Source organism: Anabrus simplex, chromosome 2 (genome assembly GCF_040414725.1).
Source record: "Anabrus simplex isolate iqAnaSimp1 chromosome 2, ASM4041472v1, whole genome shotgun sequence".
Lineage (NCBI taxonomy): Eukaryota > Metazoa > Arthropoda > Insecta > Orthoptera > Tettigoniidae > Anabrus > Anabrus simplex.
The window spans coordinates 659030166-659049436 of NC_090266.1; the positions used below are offsets into that span (position 1 = coordinate 659030166).

Here is a 19271-nt window from a genome sequence, read left to right on the forward strand (position 1 = left end):
CCCTATCTTTCCTGATAGCTGCAGAAGCTAGTTCCTCCTCCCTTTTCTCCTTCCCATGACCCTGTTCCACCTGTCTTTTCCTATCCTCCACTCTACATTTCCCTTTCCTACCTTTTCCCTTCCTCCTACTTCCATGCATCTCAGCAACAGTTCCCTGTCCCTCATCTTCCCTCTGTTCTACCTGGAGTGACTCGTACCGATTTCGCACAGATACCTGTCCTGAATTCTGATCCTGAATAGAGCCCTTGGCCTGCAGTCTCCTTCCCCTTAGAACATTAGACCACCTGTCTTCTACAACTCCTCCCTTTCCTTCCCCTCCCTCTTGTACACCTACTGTAACCTGTACATTGTTTGAGGGAGTCCTATCTTCCTTCCTGTCTTCTGTGAGAATCCTAATTATCTCCCTCAAACTTTCCAACTCCTCCCTCATACCCCTCAATGCCTCACCACACCCACAATAAGTACACTCACGCTCCTTAGCCATTCTTTACGGGGGGGAAATTTTAAATTTGAAAATAAAGTAACTTATTTGCAAAAAAAATAAATAAATAAACGGAGGGATATATTGTCTTGGATAGTACACAACACTAAGGTAATTAATATACGACTACACTACAATACTACTTAGTTGTGCTCTATTTTTTTTTTTATCCTACAACCCCTAACAGGATAAAAACTGCTGTTAATTACTGAATATCGAAAGTAATAGCCTACACAAGAACTTCACAATTCCAAACTGCAATTAAGCCTATCCTAATTTCAACAATATTTTAGTAAGAGTTTCTACGGATACCTCTACTACACCAGTACTACACAAATATTTTACAATACTAAAATAAGCACACTAAATTCTAATAGGATATTACTCGTATACTACTGTACAGTACACTACAGTAATTTTTAAACTACTTTCAGACGTATCCTAATTACGATACCGGTACCGTACCGTATGTCACTACTAAGCACAACAGAAATGAAATTTGCAAGAACTACTGTACTCAAAGATTACCAACGAAGCTAAATGCTTAGACAAATTATTATTAGTATTAGGGTCTAATAGATACACACGAAAGATAACACACGAATATAGCAGGCAAGATACGGCACTATCTAAATGTACTGTATCTATACTACAATGTATCTACACTACACTATACTGCATTTGGTTAAATGCTTAAGTATCAAAAGGATTGCCGTACACGAAGAAAAACACGAATAAAACTGGCAAGATGCTATCTAATATATTATACCTTATCTTCACTACAATTCTACTGAAATGTGGTTATGTGATTATTACAGCTGGTGGATTACTATTATTTTCCCTACTCCACGGGACGGGGGGGGAAAGTGTCCTTAATTAGGCCTACTGAAAAATACGAGGTTGTCTACAATAATTTCTCAAATATTTCTGTCAAAACTACTACTACTACTACTACTACTACTACTACTACTCCAGGGACTTGAACTGCAATTACTGGGATATATGAACTTTATTATTATTAGCTAACCGCTCATAAATACTGAAAGATCGAGGGAGCGAAATATAAATTACGGATACTAACTACCTACTCAGAAGTGCAAATGAATGGAATACAAGGTCAGCTGATTTTTATTTATATTTACTTGACTACACTACACCCTTTGTTCACGACTGTAGCCAACAATGCAATATTTGAATATGAGGAGCGACAATGATCAATAACAATACGACTGTTAATTATTACCGTGTAATCTCTTTAACTTCTTTTTAAATGGAAGTTTACAGGCGTATCGTGTTTTTTTAATGTAGTGAATTATTACCTTCGCGATAGTTTGAACGTATATCTATACGAAATACCGGAGAAGTTGCTGCAGAAGTTACGGTACTATTCCTTATGATAATCTGCCTTTGTAAGTACAACCAACGAACCTACAGATATTTACAAATATTTTTAAAGTTAATATTGTTACCGGTACCTAAAGTATTACCTAAACCTAAATTCGAAACAAGGTGCACCTAGCAAGCCTACTTAACCCAGGAAACGTAATTTACTGAAGAGCAACTGAATTACTTGTTACAAAATTTAAATAATTATTACTACTCCCAATTTCTACCAACAAGCACTAAACACCACTATATAAACAGCACTAAATGAATCAGATATACACAAAATTAAGCTATTTCAATAGGTTTTCACTACTTTATCACTACAATAATGCAAGAGCTCTCTCAACAGCCAACCGTTCTCAAGCGCATCCAACAAGCAGGCTTTCAGAATTTTCAGAGAATGTCCCCACGTGACTTTCAGCTCGTGTTGACAGTAATTGGGTCTGAAATTGTAAGAAATGATGCAAATTATCAGAAAGCCATCTCCATTAATGACAGGCTAGGAACAATTTTAACATTCCTAGCAACTGGTGACTCCTACGCGTCACTTATCTGTTTGTCTAGAATACTGGTACAAGCAATTTCAGTTATTGTACCTGAAGTGTGTGAAGCATTTGCATGCTCTAATTGCATCTTTGCACATGTGTGAGCCCAAATGTTAGCAAAAACATGAAATGTTAATGTAAAGTTTCATTCACAAAAATTAGATATTATATTTATGAACATGGCCAAAAAGTTTACGAACATGCTATTTTCTTATTAACAGTAAAAGATGTTAAAGAACATTGTTGGGTAACAATGTTTATTAAGAAAGTTGATGAAAACATCTTGGTGTAGGCCCACTTTAAGGAATACAAAACATTGCAAATTCTCCAACAAAACAACCTTTAAAAACTCAGTAGATTTTTGTAACGTCAGAAAAGGTTTAATTTTAAAGCTCTCTCATACTGTACACTCATTCAACATCATTAATATGTATAATGGTCTGCCTATCGGTTCACTGGCCTCAGGGATCTTGGCCAAAACATATATTGATAACCTTAAAAAAAAAAATCATTGACTCCCTTAATATAGTTTTCTTTTGGATACAATGTATACGGATGACTTATTTGCTATCATAGATCAACAAACCATCAAAATCTCAAATTTACTTGATCACCTTAATGCTGCAGATCCACGTATTTAATTTACATTAGAAACCAAATCCAATAATTCTCAATTTTCTCGATTGAATATTTAAAAGAAAAAAGAAGAAAGCCTCAATTATGCCATTTACCAAAAGTCAACCCAAAATGGCAATGTCATCAGACAAGATTCTACTCATGCTGGAGCCCAGAAAAACATCTTGGCCTATAGAGCACTTAACATCCCTCTTTCAGAAAGAAAATACAAAAAAGAATTAAACATTATATATACCATAGCTCATGACTGTGGTTGTAATAGCTTTGTAAGTAAAATGATTAATTAAAAAAATACTGGCTACCACACTCATAAGAACGACTAAAGAAAAAAAGAATTTTACTACACTCACCTTCAATAATAATAATAATAATAATAATAATAATAATAATAATAATAATAATTATCAAGTTACCAACTTATTTAAAAAACACAACTTCAACATAGCTTCTAGAACCAACAGTACCAACTCTGGTCTACTTTTTAACACCAGTGTCATTAACAATTCTAATAAATTTTTGAAATCATGTATATATAAACTTAAATATGTCCAATGTGACACGAGTTATATAGGTCAAATAGGAAGGAGTTTTTTAGTTAGATATAGAGAATATTTTAATGTTATTTTTTATTTAGGATAGTTTCAACCTCCTATGGGTTACGATTACACAACTTCCTTGACTGTTGATGTTCTTTCTTTTTACGCCAATACTCCTTCATTCTCTGGTTCGCTTTTGCTCGTTCCTCATATGAGAACACCCTTCTTGTTCTCTTGGGTTTTTCTACGAACAGATGGGTCACCTCCGCAATTTTCATTCTGAACACTGTTCTGTTTGTAATATCTCCTCCTCAATGCCACATTTTTTAAGATCCTGATGAACTTCTTTCAGCCATGGTACTTGGGTTTTTCTTCTTTCCTGGAAGGTGAGGATCTTATTTGCTAGGCGTTCCGGTCCCGTTCTTCTCAGGTGTCCATAGAAAGTCAGTCCGCCTTTTTCTTATCGAGGTTGAAATGTTTTTCGCATTTTTCATACAGCTCTTGAGATGATCTCAAGCAGAAAGTAAACTCATTTCCTGTTGCTTTCTTGGGTCCCAGAATTTTCCTCAGAAATTTATGTTCTTTCTTTTCTATTTCGGTAATCCCCTTTCTGGCAATCGTCTCTGCTGCATAGACGTATTCAGGTTTCACCACAGTATAGTAGTGTCTGAGTGTGGCTTGATAGGAGAGGGATTTGGACTTACAAGTTTCCTGGCATAGTCTAAATGCAATCTCCATCTTCTTTGGTCTTTATTGCTGGCTTCTCGTTGTTGTTAGGAGTCAGAATCTCCTCTAGGTATTTGAATTTGTGGACTCTCTTTATGTCACCATACTTGGTCTACATTGTCCATGTTGGTTCTTTGGGATCTATGTTCATGTACTTGGTTTTCTCAAGGGATATTTGAAGTCCTGCCTTTTCTGCTGTTTCTTGCAAAACCTCTATCTGTGTAGTGGCAATCTCTAGATTTTCAGCAAAGAACACTAACAAGGGATCATCGGCAATGGTTAAGCCGCTGATCGCGATGAAACTTGGAAAACACATTGAGGTACACCTAAAAGAGATGTCGGCATCAATTTTGGGTACTGACATTCATTAGGGCGTTAACTAAGGGGCCTAAATTTTGCGACATTTCAAGTTCCGCGCGAACAGCAATGAATACCTGCTGGCCAATACTAAGCCGGCACACTGCCTTCCTGAAGACACACCTCTGCACTTCCTCCTCTCCCCATTCCAACTGGTTTGCCGCCGACTTTTCCCTTCTCCCCGCGCTTGCCGGCTGCTTAGCTGTTGAACGGGACTGATGCTATACTTTGCTTCCTTTCATACTATAATTATTGAAAGCCTTTAAATAACGTTCCGTTTCACACATAATGATTATAAATAACCTAAACTAATATACCCATATTTTATTCAAATTTTATATTTTCATTCCTGCTAATTCCGGTAAGTTGTCACATTGGTGGGTATAACCCTGAGTTAAGCACCATCGGGTGTGGTCAAACGTGGGATGGGGTACCACGTCCGACCTACGCTTAAATTATTATTTATACTTCTAAAACGCCTTAAAGCTGTCGGTAGTGTCCTTCAGAGCTTTTTATTTAAAGAAATTATGTGCCTGGGTAGAGGATCTCAATGAATGTAATGAGATTCGGTACCTCGGGATATCAGAACCTGGTTACAGGTCCGGATCTTCTTTTCATGTCCCCCCCCACACACACACACACACCCATTTTGTGCACGCTATCAGTTGTGTTGTAATGAAATGAAATCGCGGACGTCAACAACAACAGTCATAAACTCTGATTTTGAAACTACTGGTACTTTCCATATTGCATACTCTGGTATTAGGAATATAGGTAGAATGTTTTTATTTGTGCTTGTACTGAACGATTTATTTATGTTTTGCAGTGACAGACACAACACATTTCTATTGCAGCAATGGTTGTCGAATATAAATTAATTTAATGCATAGACAACTTTGATATGAGTATGACATGGAATGTAGTAAAGTTTAACGTAATAAGAAAAGTCTTGAAAAGTAAAAAAGTTGTGCATTTATATATGCAGTAGATATACAGTAATAACAGGCAGACCTGTAGTCTTACTTTACCGGTACTTTTGTGTTATAGCTGACGAAGGTCTATGTATTCAACAAGTACTGATGTTAAAGTATCACACTACAGCCTTCTAGGGACAATGGCAGTTACATACGCAAAAATTTAAATGGCTATTTTACGAACTGGTACAACAACAAACAATTACAAGGTAACACAATAAATGACTCCGTATACATTACATTACAAACTCCCAATCAATAACTGATAGTAAACAAAAACAATCTTTGGTCTATTTGAAACATTAAAAAATACTGTAGTGAAAAGAAAACTAAAACAAAACACAATTAACAACAGGCACCATACTTTTATCACGGGACTATGCTTTACCATAGTGGTGTTCCTCGGGTGTTCAGATTGTCCACTGCGGTACCACGAGTATTTCCAGATGTTTTTGAATCGAGGAGATGTCAAGCTGGCCCCGTGATATAGGGGTAGCGTGCCTGCCTCTTACCCGGAAGCCCCGGGTTCGATTCCCTGCCAAGTCAGGAATTTTTACCTGGACCTGAGGGCTGGCTCGAGGTCAACTCTGCCTACATGATTACAATTGAGGAGCTATCTGACGGTGAGACAGCGGCCCCAGTCTAGAAAGCCAAGAATAACGGCTGAGAGGATTCGTCGTGCTGACCATATGACACCTCGTAATCTGCAGGCCTTTGGGCTGAGCAACGGTCGCTTGGTAGGCCAAGGCCCTTTAAGGGCTATCGTGCCATGGGAGGGGGGAGTCAGCTGGAAATGTAACAGTGATTGCAACTTTAAGATGGTGTTACAGTGGTGCAGCACGATACCGGTATTCATAAGTCGCAGCCCGGAATTCATTCGTCTTGTATACGTTTTCCAAATCCAAAATGCATACATGTCAAATGGCTGACAAACTGCTGTAGCGCTGGCTGGAATCATCATAACTTTTACTTCCTTGCCATGAACAAGCGCATTGTGGCCTGAGAAAGAATCTAACAATAAAATGTTTTGTCTGTCGGGTAAACTTGGTTTCAAGATATCATTATACCAGCTCTGAACTTCTGCTTTGCTCATCTTTCCAGAAGTGGTGCACACGACATTAATATTTTCGTGTGAAATACTTTTCTTAACAAGGGAACCATAAACACCATTTCTTTCCTTTAAAACTATTAGCAATGGGGAGAGTAGTTCACCTTCTGCTGACACGGTTGGCATAATCGTGTAGCTGTGCGTAGTAGAGGGAATTGATTGGACCACCATGCTAATCGACTTTTCTCCTCGGCGCGCTAACGTTCTGCTGGTGTACATTTCCAAATTAATGCCGCTTTGGTCGCTGTTAAAAACATGTGATGGGCTGTGTAACTGTATTTTTTCTCGTACGTTTTCCACAAACATTTCAGCTTCCACCATAACGTCAGTTTCCCTATCAAGATTTTTAGTTGTTTTCACAACAATAATTTTTCGGGATGTGATTCCAAATTTGTTTTTGAAGTTGTGCAACCAGCCTGAGGATGCTTTAAAGTCATAGATCCCTCTAGAGCGGGCACTTTGCATTGCCCACTGTTTGATTGTGATGTCAAGGATGGTGGACGTACGGTACTCCGCGTCAAATTTCTCCTTGCAATCCATCACAATAAGATCAGATTTGTCTCGGAGAGAGACTCCTTCATCCACTACTTTTTTCCAGGCGGAGAGCTGTGCCTCACTATGCAAATGACAGAATTTCTTTTGCACAGTTGCAAATTTCAGATTTTTCCGTTTTCCACTCCTCCAGTTGTTTACTGCTCTTGATTTATACTGTAAGTATGCAGTGTCCGTCGAATTGGCACTGTCTTGGCTTTGTCCCGGTTCTGGCTCGCTATATTCAATATCCTTTTCGTGTTCCTCCGACTGATCAGACCTGTACGTCAAACTTGTAACGTCCTCCGAATAGAGACTGTCACCTTCAAGACAGTAACTTATAAGTTCTGAAAAACAAAATAAAAATGAAATGAAATTAAATTAAATGGCGTATGGCTTTTAGTGCCGGGAGTGTCCGAGGACATGGCCAGGTGCAGGTCTTTTGATTTGACGCCCGTAGGTGACCTGCAAATCGTGATGAGGATGAAATGATGATGAAGACGACACAGACACCCAGCCTCCGTGCCAGCGAAATCAACCAATGCTGGTTAAAATTCCCGACTCTGCCAGGAATCGAACCTGAGACCCCCGTGACCGAAGGCCAGCACGCTAACCATTTAGCCATGGAGCCAAACAAAATAAAAATAGTTAAAATACATGTTGTTATATGTATATTTGTTGACAGAAACAACGGAGAACACAAATGTTTGCTTTAAAAAACCCCGAGAGAGTTATCAATATCAACATATCAGACAGTCCAGTGCTGAAAACTAAAACCTAAAATTTCACATGCAGCGCAAAAGACCATGCTTCAATCTATGTTATTACGGCCTATGTCACGCAGTGTGACATCACCCCATGAGCGTCAAAACCTATTTGAAAACAGTTGACTGCTTAACACTCACCCTCAGTCGCGTCATAAAGCTGCAGCTCTCGAATGTTCATCAGACCTTCTTCTCCGTGACCTCCGTGATTTGTTTGAAGATGAAAAATAATTTTTGACATGCTCAACGATATTACATTTAAGGAATCGTCGCAAACGTTTTCATAAACATTTCAGAAAATGTAAACTGACTAACACAATGTGGAAATTACAAAGGAGAGCTGTGAGATGGACAGCAGGCAATGGTATGATGATATATGGGGTCAAATGTCTAATTGTGAGTTTCACAAATAGGAAAAGTCCTCTCATTTGTAATTATTGTGTTGATGAGGTGAAAGTTCCTTATTGGGGATCACTGTAAGTAATATAGAAAATACAAGAAAAGATCTTCATTTGGGTAATCACATAAATGGGATTGGAAATAAAGGGTACAGATCTCTGCACATGGTTATGAGGGTGCTTAGGGGTTGTTGTAAGGATGTAAAGTAGAGGGCACGTAAATTTCTGGTAAGACCCCAACTAGAGTATGGTTCTGGGGTATGGGACCCTCACCAGGATTACTTGATTCAAGAACTGGAAAAAATCCAAAGGAAAGCAGCTAGTTTTGTTCAGGGTGATTTCTGACAAAAGAGTACCGTTATAAAAATGTTGCAGAGTTTGGGCTTGGAAGACTCGGGAGAAAGGAGATGAGCTACTTGACTAAGCATTATGTTCTGAGCTGTCAGTGGAGAGATAGCGTGGAATGACATTAGTGGACTAATAAGTTTGAGTGGTGTCTTTAAAAGTAAGAAAGATCACAATATGAAGATAAAGAGTTGGAATTCAAGAGGACAAATTGGGGCAAATATTCGTTTATAGGAAGTGGAGTTGGGGATTGGAATAACTTACCAAGGGAGATGTTCAATAAATTTCCAATTTCCTTGCAATCATTTAAGAAAAGCGTAGGAAAACAACAGATATGGAATCTGCCTCCGGGGCAACTGCCCTAAATGCAGATGGTTGGTTGGTCGGTCGGTTCTAAATTCTCGAATTCGACTGTTTGTTACAATGTAACGAAGCTGCAGACTGCCACCAGTTGCGGGCTTGGCAGTGGTAACATCTGACAACTTCATCTATGGAGTAAGAGAGAAATTGATGCAGCGAAATAGAAAGAAAATCAGCTGAGATGTTTGACAGACAGTCCCTTCCTTAAGAAGGGCCAGACTAGGTGCTGTTTGTCCTGATTTATTGTTTTATTAGTGGAACCTTCCTTTACTAGGACTAAGTGCTGACTGAACAAATTTGTCTGTTTGTACACTTCTTAATTGAATATTTTCTATTGGCTTCCTATTGGAAACACGCTCTCTCCACAAAGTACAGGAATTGTATAAGCTTGAGCTACTTAGAGTGATGACAAGGGAGGTGGGCTTCAAGTAAGTTATGTTTTTGCCGACTAGCCAGAGTGAAACATGTGTGCAGGTGTGGAGTTGCCACCGCTATGCTTTGTTATTGCTCAAGGTCTGGTGGTCATTCTATTATTTCTATATTATGTGAATTATTGCTGTTGTTTTTATGAAAATATGCACAGTGAAAAACATTCATTTCAGTAATATATGTGTTTTACATATTCCTCATTCTTTTGTAATGAAGGATTCCCTCTCCACCTACTCCCCCCCACTCCCCACCATGCAATTTTGCACCCTGCTTCAAGACTGCCAATAGCGGTGGGGTTCAAACCCACCATCTCCCAAATGCAAGCTGACAGCTACATGATACAAACTGCTTAGCCACTCCCTTAGTAGTTTTGTTTTTAAGCGTCTGTCTTGAAACAAGTGCCTCTTTAGCATTGGTCTGGTATTGTTGCATCTTTCAAGAATATTAGGTGTGAAAGAAATATTGATCATATTGCATTACAAAAATTTTACTTTCTGTTTATTGTAAATTAAGTTTTTCTGACTTCATTCCTGTAGGCTTCATAGTACATAACTTTCTTGGAGCCATATTTCTACACCTTTTATTTTCCAGTCATGTCAGGAGAAGTATTTAAGATTACAATGATGAATTATTGCTTTGTTTTAGGTGGTGGATAGCTTACCGAGATGCTCTATCATTTCGATCCAGTCATTATTTTGTGTCCTTTTTGTCGGAAGCATCTGCTCTAATGTCAGGGTTTGGATGTCATGCTCATACAACGTGGAGTTTACCAGTAGCAAAGCCACAGTTCATTGAAATCCCTCGCTCCTTGGTACAAGTTGTTGTTTATTGGAATGTGCCCATGCACAGTTGGCTGAAGAATTGTAAGTAATGTCATTTTTTTAAGCATGATGTGATTTCTCATAATTTTCCCAGTAGATCAACTGTCATATTGTAGGAGAAACATTTGACTGTAATTAGATTGTCTGATAAGTTGAGACATTTGTGATAAGCTAGAAAATTGTTTATAGATTCTAGTCTTGATAGACTACAATTTGAAGTCACTGATGCTGTGATCATATGGCCATGGATGATCCTAAGGTTATCCTCATTTATTTGCAAAATGGGAAAGAATTTCAGTGTCATAGATTCAGAGCTCTTTTCTTGGGATGAGTTCAAGGAGTTCAACCTTAAGATCAACAAGACTAACCAGCAAGTATCAAACTAGCAGACCACCCGTTGGAGTGTACGGACAGGTTCATGTACCTTGGCAGTATAGTCTCCAGACAGCTTAGCCTTAAGAGAGATCACCAGCAATCTACAAAAGAGTTCCTTCCTCTACCAAGAAGTGAGGACCCTTCTTTTGAAGGTAAAAATTCCAAAGATAGCAAAATTAGTAGTGTTTAACAGCTACTTAAAATCAGTGTTGACCTTGGGTATTGAAACATGCACATTAACAAAGAGAGACTTGTCAATACTTCAGATATCAGAGATAAAGTTTCTGAGGCCAACTATCCAAATGACATGTATGGACAAGTTAAGAAATGAGGAAGTGGGGCAGGAAACTGGGATTAACACCTCTGTACTAGAAAGAATCAGTACCTCCAGACTACAATGGTTCTTAAATGTGATGAGGAAGGAGCTGACAAGAACAGCCTGAGTGTACTTGGAAAGAAATGTAGAAAGGAAATGTCTAGTTGGAAGACATAAAACGTAATGGCTGGGTATGGTCAAGACTGACATTGCAGCTAGGGGAAGGACACTGGATGATATCATGAGAAACAAAACATTTCTTAAATATCAATGATTAAGGACTTGTAAACTCTCTTCAGCATTGTTTACAAAATTTTAAGAAATGTTAACAGATATAGAAAATAATGTTGCAAACTTTGGACTGGGGAGACTTGGGTGTAAGGAGACAAGCTGCTAGACTAAGCAGTATGTTCCAAGTTGTCAGTGGAGAGATGGCATGGGATAATATTAGTACATGAATAAGATTGAATGGAGCTTTTAAAGGTAGGAAAGATCATAATATGAAGATAAAGTTGGAATTTATACAGGTCAAATTGGGGCAAATATTCATTCATAGGAGGAGGAATTAGGGATTGGAATAATTTTTCAAGAGAAATGTTCAATAAATTTCCAAGTTCTTTTAAATAATTTAAGAAAAGACTAGGTAAACAGGTGAAAGGGAATCTGCCACCTGGGTGACAGCCCTAAATGCAAATCAGTGTTAGTCGGTTGAAGAATAGAGGAAAATAGAAGAGATTTATCAGTAATTGGGACTGTAAACTGATTGATGGTAGTGGTGATAATGACCATGATGATGGAAGTTTACCTTGTGTTTGTGTTAGTGGTCAACTAAGTATCAACTTGGAATCCTTCAATTCTCAATAAACTGTTATTTTGTGTTGGTCATTACATTAAAACATGAATTGTTATACCCAATTGGTGTGGGTGGTTAAGAAAGTAAAGATGATTAATGTATTTACAAAATAAAATATCAAACTAACCCAGAACTGCTGTATGTAATAATAATTATATCTTTTTTTGGGAAAGCCGGGCTGAGTGGCTCAGATGATTGAGGCACTGGCCTTCTGACACCAACTTGGCAGGTTCGATCCTTGCTCAGTCCAGTGGTATTTGGAGGTGCTCAAATACGAGGCAAGAAAGGAAAACTAGGTGTATGAATATTAAGAGCTCGGATAGAAAACCACTTCTAGGGAAATAAGACAAGGCAGGAAGATGGCAGGAACATATCCAACTGTTGTATCAAGGTAGACGTAGATGATATGGTTCTGGAACAAGAAGAGGCTGTTGATGCTGATGAAATGGGAGACCCAATTTTGAGGTCAGAATTTGACAGAGCTTTAAGAGACCTAAATAGGAACATGACACTGGGAATTGATGACATTAACTCCAAATTGCTGTCTGCCTTAGGAGAAACCAGTGTGGCAAGATTATTCCATTTAGTGTGTAAGAAGTATGAGACAGGAGAAGTGCCATCCAATTTTCGGCAGAATGTTCTTATACCTATTGCCAAGAAAGCCGGTGCTGACAAGTGTGAAAACTACTGCACCATTAGTTTAGTATCTCTTGCCTGCAAAATATTAACACGTATTATGTACAGAAGAATGGAAAGGCAAGTTGAAACTAAGTTGGGAGAAGACCAATTTGGCTTCAGAAGAAATGTAGGAACATGTGAAGCAAACCTGACTGTACATCTGACCTTATAGAATCAAATTAAAAAGGACAAGCCCACATACATGGCATTCGTAGATCTTGAAAAGGCATTTGGTAATGTTGATTGGACCGTGCTATTTGAGATTCTGAAGATGATCGGGATCAGATGCCGAGAACGAAGAATTATCTACAGTCTGTACAAAAATCAGTCTGCAGTGATAAGAATCGCGGGCTTTGAAAAAGAGGCAGCAATCCAGAAAGGAGTGAGGCAAGGTTGTAGTTTTTACCCCATCCTTTTCAATGTTTATATAGAACAGGCAGTAAAGGAAATCAAAGAGGAATTTGGGAAAGGAATCATAATCCTAGGAGAGGAAATAAAAACCCTGAGATTTGCTGATGATGTTATTTTATCTGAAACTGCAGAAGATCAGGAGAAATTACTGTATGGTATGGACAGAGTCTTGGGTAAGGAGTACAAGATGAAAATAAATAAGTCCAGAACAGAAGTAATGGAGTGCAGTCGAATGAAGGCAGGTGATGCAGGAAATATTAAATTAGGAAATGAAGTCTTATTTTTATTTTTATTTTTTTTTGCTAGGGGCTTTACGTCGCACCGGCACAGATAGGTCTTATGGCGACGATGGGATAGGAAAGGCCTAGGAGTTGGAAGGAATCGGCCGTGGCCTTAATTAAGGTACAGCCCCAGCATTTGCCTGGTGTGAAAATGGGAAACCACGGAAAACCATCTTCAGGGCTGCCGATAGTGGGAGTCGAACCTACTATCTCCCGGATGCAAGCTCACAGCCGCGCGCCTCTACGCGCACGGCCAACTCGCCCGGTAATGAAGTCTTAAAGGAAGTAGATGAATATTGTTACTTGGGTAGTAAAATAACTAACGATGGCAGAAGTAAGGGGGCATAAAATGCAGACTAGCACAAGCAAAGAAGGCTTTTCTTAAGAAAGGAAATTTGCTCACTTCGAGCATTGATATAGGAATTAGAAAGGTGTTCTTGAAGACTTTCATCTGGAGCGTGGCACTGTATAGAATTGAAACATGGACGATAACTAGCTCGGAAAGAAAGAGGATAGAAGCTTTTGAAATGTGGTGTTATAGAAGAAAGCCAAAGGTGAGATGCATAGATCGAATCACTACTGAAGAGATACTGAATCGAAATGGTGAGAGGAGATAGATTTGGCTAAATTTGATCAGAAGAAGAGATAGAATGATAGGACACATCTTATGACACACAGGACTTGTGCAGTTGGTTTTTGAGGGAAGTGTGGGCAGTAAGAACGGTAGGGGTAGACCCTGGTATGAATATAACAAGCAGATTAGTGCTGATGTAGGATGCAGCAGTTACGTAGAAATGAAAAGGTTAGCACAGGATAGGGTGGCATGGAGAGCCGCATCAAACCAATCTATGGACTCAAAAAATAGTTCAAATGTGAAACATTACTAATTTTCTAGTATCATTTGTGATTAGTAACCATAGCTTTAGATAAAATCTACTATTGAACTGGTGAACTAGCAGCCCAATTATGGGGCAGATATTTCATAGAGTTTACAAAATACAGTGAAAAATAACTGCATTCTTTTTAGCTTTTCTGAAGGAGACACTTCAGGAAATACAAAAGATAAAAATCTGGAAATATTTTCTGACAGCTTAAAGGAAGATATGTTCCAGTTGTTCAGTTTCACGTTATGGGTCCACAATAAGAAAGTTATTCAAACATTGTATCTATTTAAATGTAAACAGTGATTTGATGAGTAATCCTATAACTGTCCTTACTTGTAAGAGCCCAATGCAGGCAATTCACCTGTTCACTGTCTACTCATTTTGGCCAATATCCACAAAAGCTGTTCCCGTAGTTGGTCCATTTGAGTGTCGCACACTGATGGCAGAGGCAACTGCAGATGGAAACTGATGATGCTTGCTGCAGTTTATATTATCTTTCTTAAATGAGATGGTCAATGGAACAATTGCAGTGTGGTTATTCATAAAAATTTCTCCACGATAGCCATAAAATTTCACCAAAATAACTTCAGGTACTTCCTCGTGATAATCTTTGACATTGGCTTATAAACAATGTCAGTCACCATTCCAAAGGTTCCATTACTGAGTATCTCCTCTGCATCGAGGTTTTTGGGCAGTATCACATGAGTTCCATTAGTAATGAAGGTAATCTATGACTGTCCTCAGATGAAGCCATGCTCACTGATCAAATTATTATGGATTGCCTTTAGTGGGTACAATACATTTGCACAATTTCTACTCATTTTCATTTAATTTATAACACACGATTCTCACTACATTATCAGAGCTATGGATGTAACAGAAACACGTATCTTAATTTTGAAAATTTGAAATCTCTTAAATTAACTTTATCGTTAATAATATTATGTAATACTTCTGGAAATTTAGACTGTTCTTCTCCTTGCTGGCGTATGATATTGGTCAAGAAGAAAGAAAAAAAATCTGTAACATTCTGATAATCTATATGCATCGCATGGAAGCAGAAATGGGGTGAAATTAAGTGATGATGAAGATAATTGTTTCAGTTCTACTACAGCAGAATCAGTAGCTTTACCAGTGCTGGATACTTTCTCACCTCCTTAGTACTTCCAAAGACATCAAACTTATCCTAAAATAGGGCACTACTGGGGATGTTCTTAAAATTAAACACAGGTATTCGTTCATGTGCCACTGTGGGGTGTCTTTTCATCAAATGCAAGGATGCATAGTCTCTCAAGAACAGAATGAGCATGTGGTATTGTGTTTAATATTTTATCATACTTAATATTAATTATAGTATTAACAAAATGCAATTTCACATCCCATGTAGATACAAACCCCGTGGATAATCACAACAAACAGGTTCAGTTGTTTCTGTGGAAAGTATGCCTGTAAGGAATTTATACCATACCATGTGCGCTCTCTCTTTTTTTTTAATTTTAAAAAATGATTGTTTTGTAAACTAAATAGCACATCATTTGAAATGCTGAAATAAAATTACTGTTAAAAATCATTTTTAAAGTTTGGAGGTATCATGCTTAGTCTCACCTAGTGATGATAGCGACTGAATATGTCTGTGATTAAAAAACCCCACACAAAATTGAAGTAATATATTTTTCTTTGCAGTATTATCATTCCAGCCCTGTGCATAAAAATGCCAGTGATTTTCTTAAGACTGGCATTCTGTAAAGTGATTGTAATTAACTGTAATTTTACTGATTACATTTTGAAAAAGGAATTTTTAATTTTAACTGAGTAAAATATTTCTCAGGTAACTGTAATTCATCCCAATTACTTTTTCCTCATCACTGCTTTTATTCCACTTGTTCATGTTTGTATGGTAGTATAAAGTAAAATAAACATCATCAACTTGTAAACAATTCCTCTTGGACTAAAGACTACAGAAAAACGAAAACGAAAATTTATCTACTGCACCTGAGAATACAAACTTGAGATGTTAATTGCAGTGTTGATTATAGTGAATTAGTTATAGACATGACCTTGTGCACTAATGAGTTCTTGTACACCATCAGACATGCTCTATTTCGGGCCATGGAGTTGCTCTTGTGGTAGACTATCCCACTCATCTATGGCAGCATCATTAATTTCCTGAAGAGTAACAGATGAGGTCGGATACCGTGCATGTATGCTCGATTGTATTAATGCTTGTGGACTTTGCAAACTGTTTTGTTTATCTGATGTTTCTTTGAAGTAACACACCACCGTAGTATGACAAGATCATTGCATTATCGTCTGCTAATGAAGTGGTGCTCAACATTAAATTTGTAGTAAGACCTAACAATGGCATCCGGAATGTCTTGAATCCATCAGTGGGCCAGTCAGAGTAGAAAGAATGAGAATGAGTGGAGTCTGCCCGTCCAGCCATTGTGCCAGCCGAGAACATGTCACGTCTACCAGCAAATGGAAGTATATCACAAACATGGCTGTATCATTGGTTTCACTTGGAGGACCTCAATACTGTCGTATATGTGGCATCAAGTTTAGTCACCTCATCACTGAAAATCACATTCCTCCATTCATGTATGGTTTTAATGGCCCAGTGTTGATAAACAAGAAACCGGTTGTTTTGGTGAGTTTGGTTCTCTTGGCACAGTGCAAAGCATTTGACAGACATTCTAGACGAACTGCATGGGTACCATTCACATTCCTCATCTCTCTGTATTTGTTCCATGCCTTGAATGAGATTCATCTGCTTGGCCTGCCAAAAATAAAGCAACTATCTGGATTCCACTGAACTCTTGTATTTGTGGTATGCGTGTGGATGACAGAACCTACAATGACTCATGAGTCTGTGTATCCATCTGTGTACAATTGCAGAAAAGGTAGGTTGAAGGGACTGGAATATGTACACAAACCACATCAGTTGTAAACGTTGTCTGCTGAGTGAGGTCCAGTAGCACTACAAATCAGTTGTCTGGTAAATGGGGCACCTGGTCTTGGAATTTACTTTATGGCTTTATTCCAAACTTTTGTGAGGTTTGTATATAAACAATTTTCCAAATAGTTCATCACTGTGGTGTGGCTAGGCTTGGCTTAAATGGTGTTCAATTGGTTATATTTGAGGTCTCAGCATTGACATTTTACAGATTTAGACTGACTTGTAATGTGCTTACATTGGTAAGAAAATACTTCTTTGGAGCTCTTTCAACCACTTGCTGCTTGATCTGTTATGCTCATTACCAATATTAAGGTTATGAAGATGGTTGTGTATGATGTGGTCTTACAGTCCGTTCACTGAGAACATTCTCGAAAGAACAGGTGTTTGTGTCCTGGAATTATCAGTTGCTGAAGACAGCTGCACAGTAGACAGTTGAATGAATTCCAGACAAAGTATTTCATTTACCTTAAGAGAAGCAGTGAAAGTTGGTCCGATTCTGTAAATTGTATTCATTACTAAGTAATGTACATCAACATTGAATTATTTACATTTCATAAATAATACTGTATTAAACTGTTGTGAATTCTTGTTGAAGGTTATACTAACAATTATGTTCTGCTGATGGTTGATATTCCACCATGCTCTTTCATGACATACTATAATTGTTAAAGTGACTTTCACCCATTATGTCTGTAATGACAAAAAGTACTCCAACAAGTTGCATTTGATAACCTTTAACAATTGTTGGACTTGAAATCACATAGGCTGACCAGATTTCTTTTTGGTCAAAGGAGGACACTTACCCATATACCTGAAATATGTTTCAGAGTGCAGAATGATAATGAAAATCCAATATTGACGTAATGATCCTCTTTATTGCAGGGATAAGAGGCAACCACTTTGTTCTACTGTACCCTAGGATTTATTTATCTTCAACATCCACAGATGCACAGAATTCTTTTAGTTCTTCCACTCCTCACTGTATATACAGGGTGTTAGGGATATGAGTGCAGATATTTTGCTTTTTGGTAAAGAAAAATACCTCTCACAACATATGCTATGTATGTTTTACCTTGTCCTATTCATTTCCCCATAAAGAGACCAAATATTTTAGGACCTAATGTGTTTTGTATGGCCGTAGTAGGAAATTCCTGTTACTTCATACTGTTCTCATGTCATGGTGTTAGGTGTTAAACTACAGTATTAGAGTACAGGGGTTGTTGAACTTGTTTACTGTCACAGCTGTGCTGTTCCGATGGCTGCTTGGGAAGTAGAAAAGGGAGAATGCATGTGTGAGGAGACGATTTGCTGTACTGGAGAACTGGTCTAGGATACTCGGTGAGAGCTACGTGCAATCCTTTCAAAGTTATGCATTCTTGTACCCTCTCGTATTGCCATCAGGTACTGTTTTATGCTCGTTTACATGCAGTATGTGATGCCCAATATTCTTACCAGCACATACATGTGAATCATCTGTTGTGCTCTTGTGAGTAATTAATAAGATGTCAACAACATTACTCACTGATCCGAGCTGACAAAAGTGAAGGGAAATAGTTAATGAACAGTGGATTGAACCATTTCAATGCTGTTACTGTTTGTCAGTTTACACTGAATTTCTGACAGTAAATTATGCGAGTTGTCTATGCTGTTTTGCATAAGATTTTTAGGTCAATGAAAAAATAGTGGATACCGATAGAAATAGGCTATCTGTAGATTCAGTGAAATTATTACTGATGAAACAAATTTCAAAGACTGTAGTTGCATCTATGCTTTTGAACATTGCTTGAAGGATAAAGAACTACTGTAAAAGTGCTCACTAAAGAAATTGAATGATCTACTAATACTAAAATGTAACATGAATGTTAACAAAACAAAAACCAAGATAATGAAATGTACTCCAGATGGTAAACAGGATGTTAATGTTTGGTTGGAAGGAGAAAAATTGACTCAAGTAAATCAGTTCAGTTATTTGGGAAGCATCATTACATCTGATGGGAGGTGTGTAAAGGGCGCCCGTTCTCGAATAGCCCAGGCTAAAGAAGCTTTCAATAAAAAAAAAGAAGCCTGTTGACCTCCAAGGCAGTATCCCTACCAGTAAGAAAGCATTTCATCAAGAGCTT

General features: G+C 38.0%; 1 protein-coding gene across 10 annotated transcripts in view; it reads left to right on the top strand.

The window, feature by feature from the left end:
* por (Protein-serine O-palmitoleoyltransferase por) overlaps positions 1-19271 on the top strand; it is a 194088-nt gene that overhangs the window by 151206 nt on the left and 23611 nt on the right. For all 10 annotated transcript variants that reach the window (XM_067139315.2, XM_067139307.2, XM_067139306.2 and 7 more), the window contains one exon: positions 10222-10439. In XM_067139315.2, coding sequence (XP_066995416.1) covers positions 10222-10439 — 218 coding nt within the window. The remainder of the gene's footprint in view (positions 1-10221; positions 10440-19271) is intronic.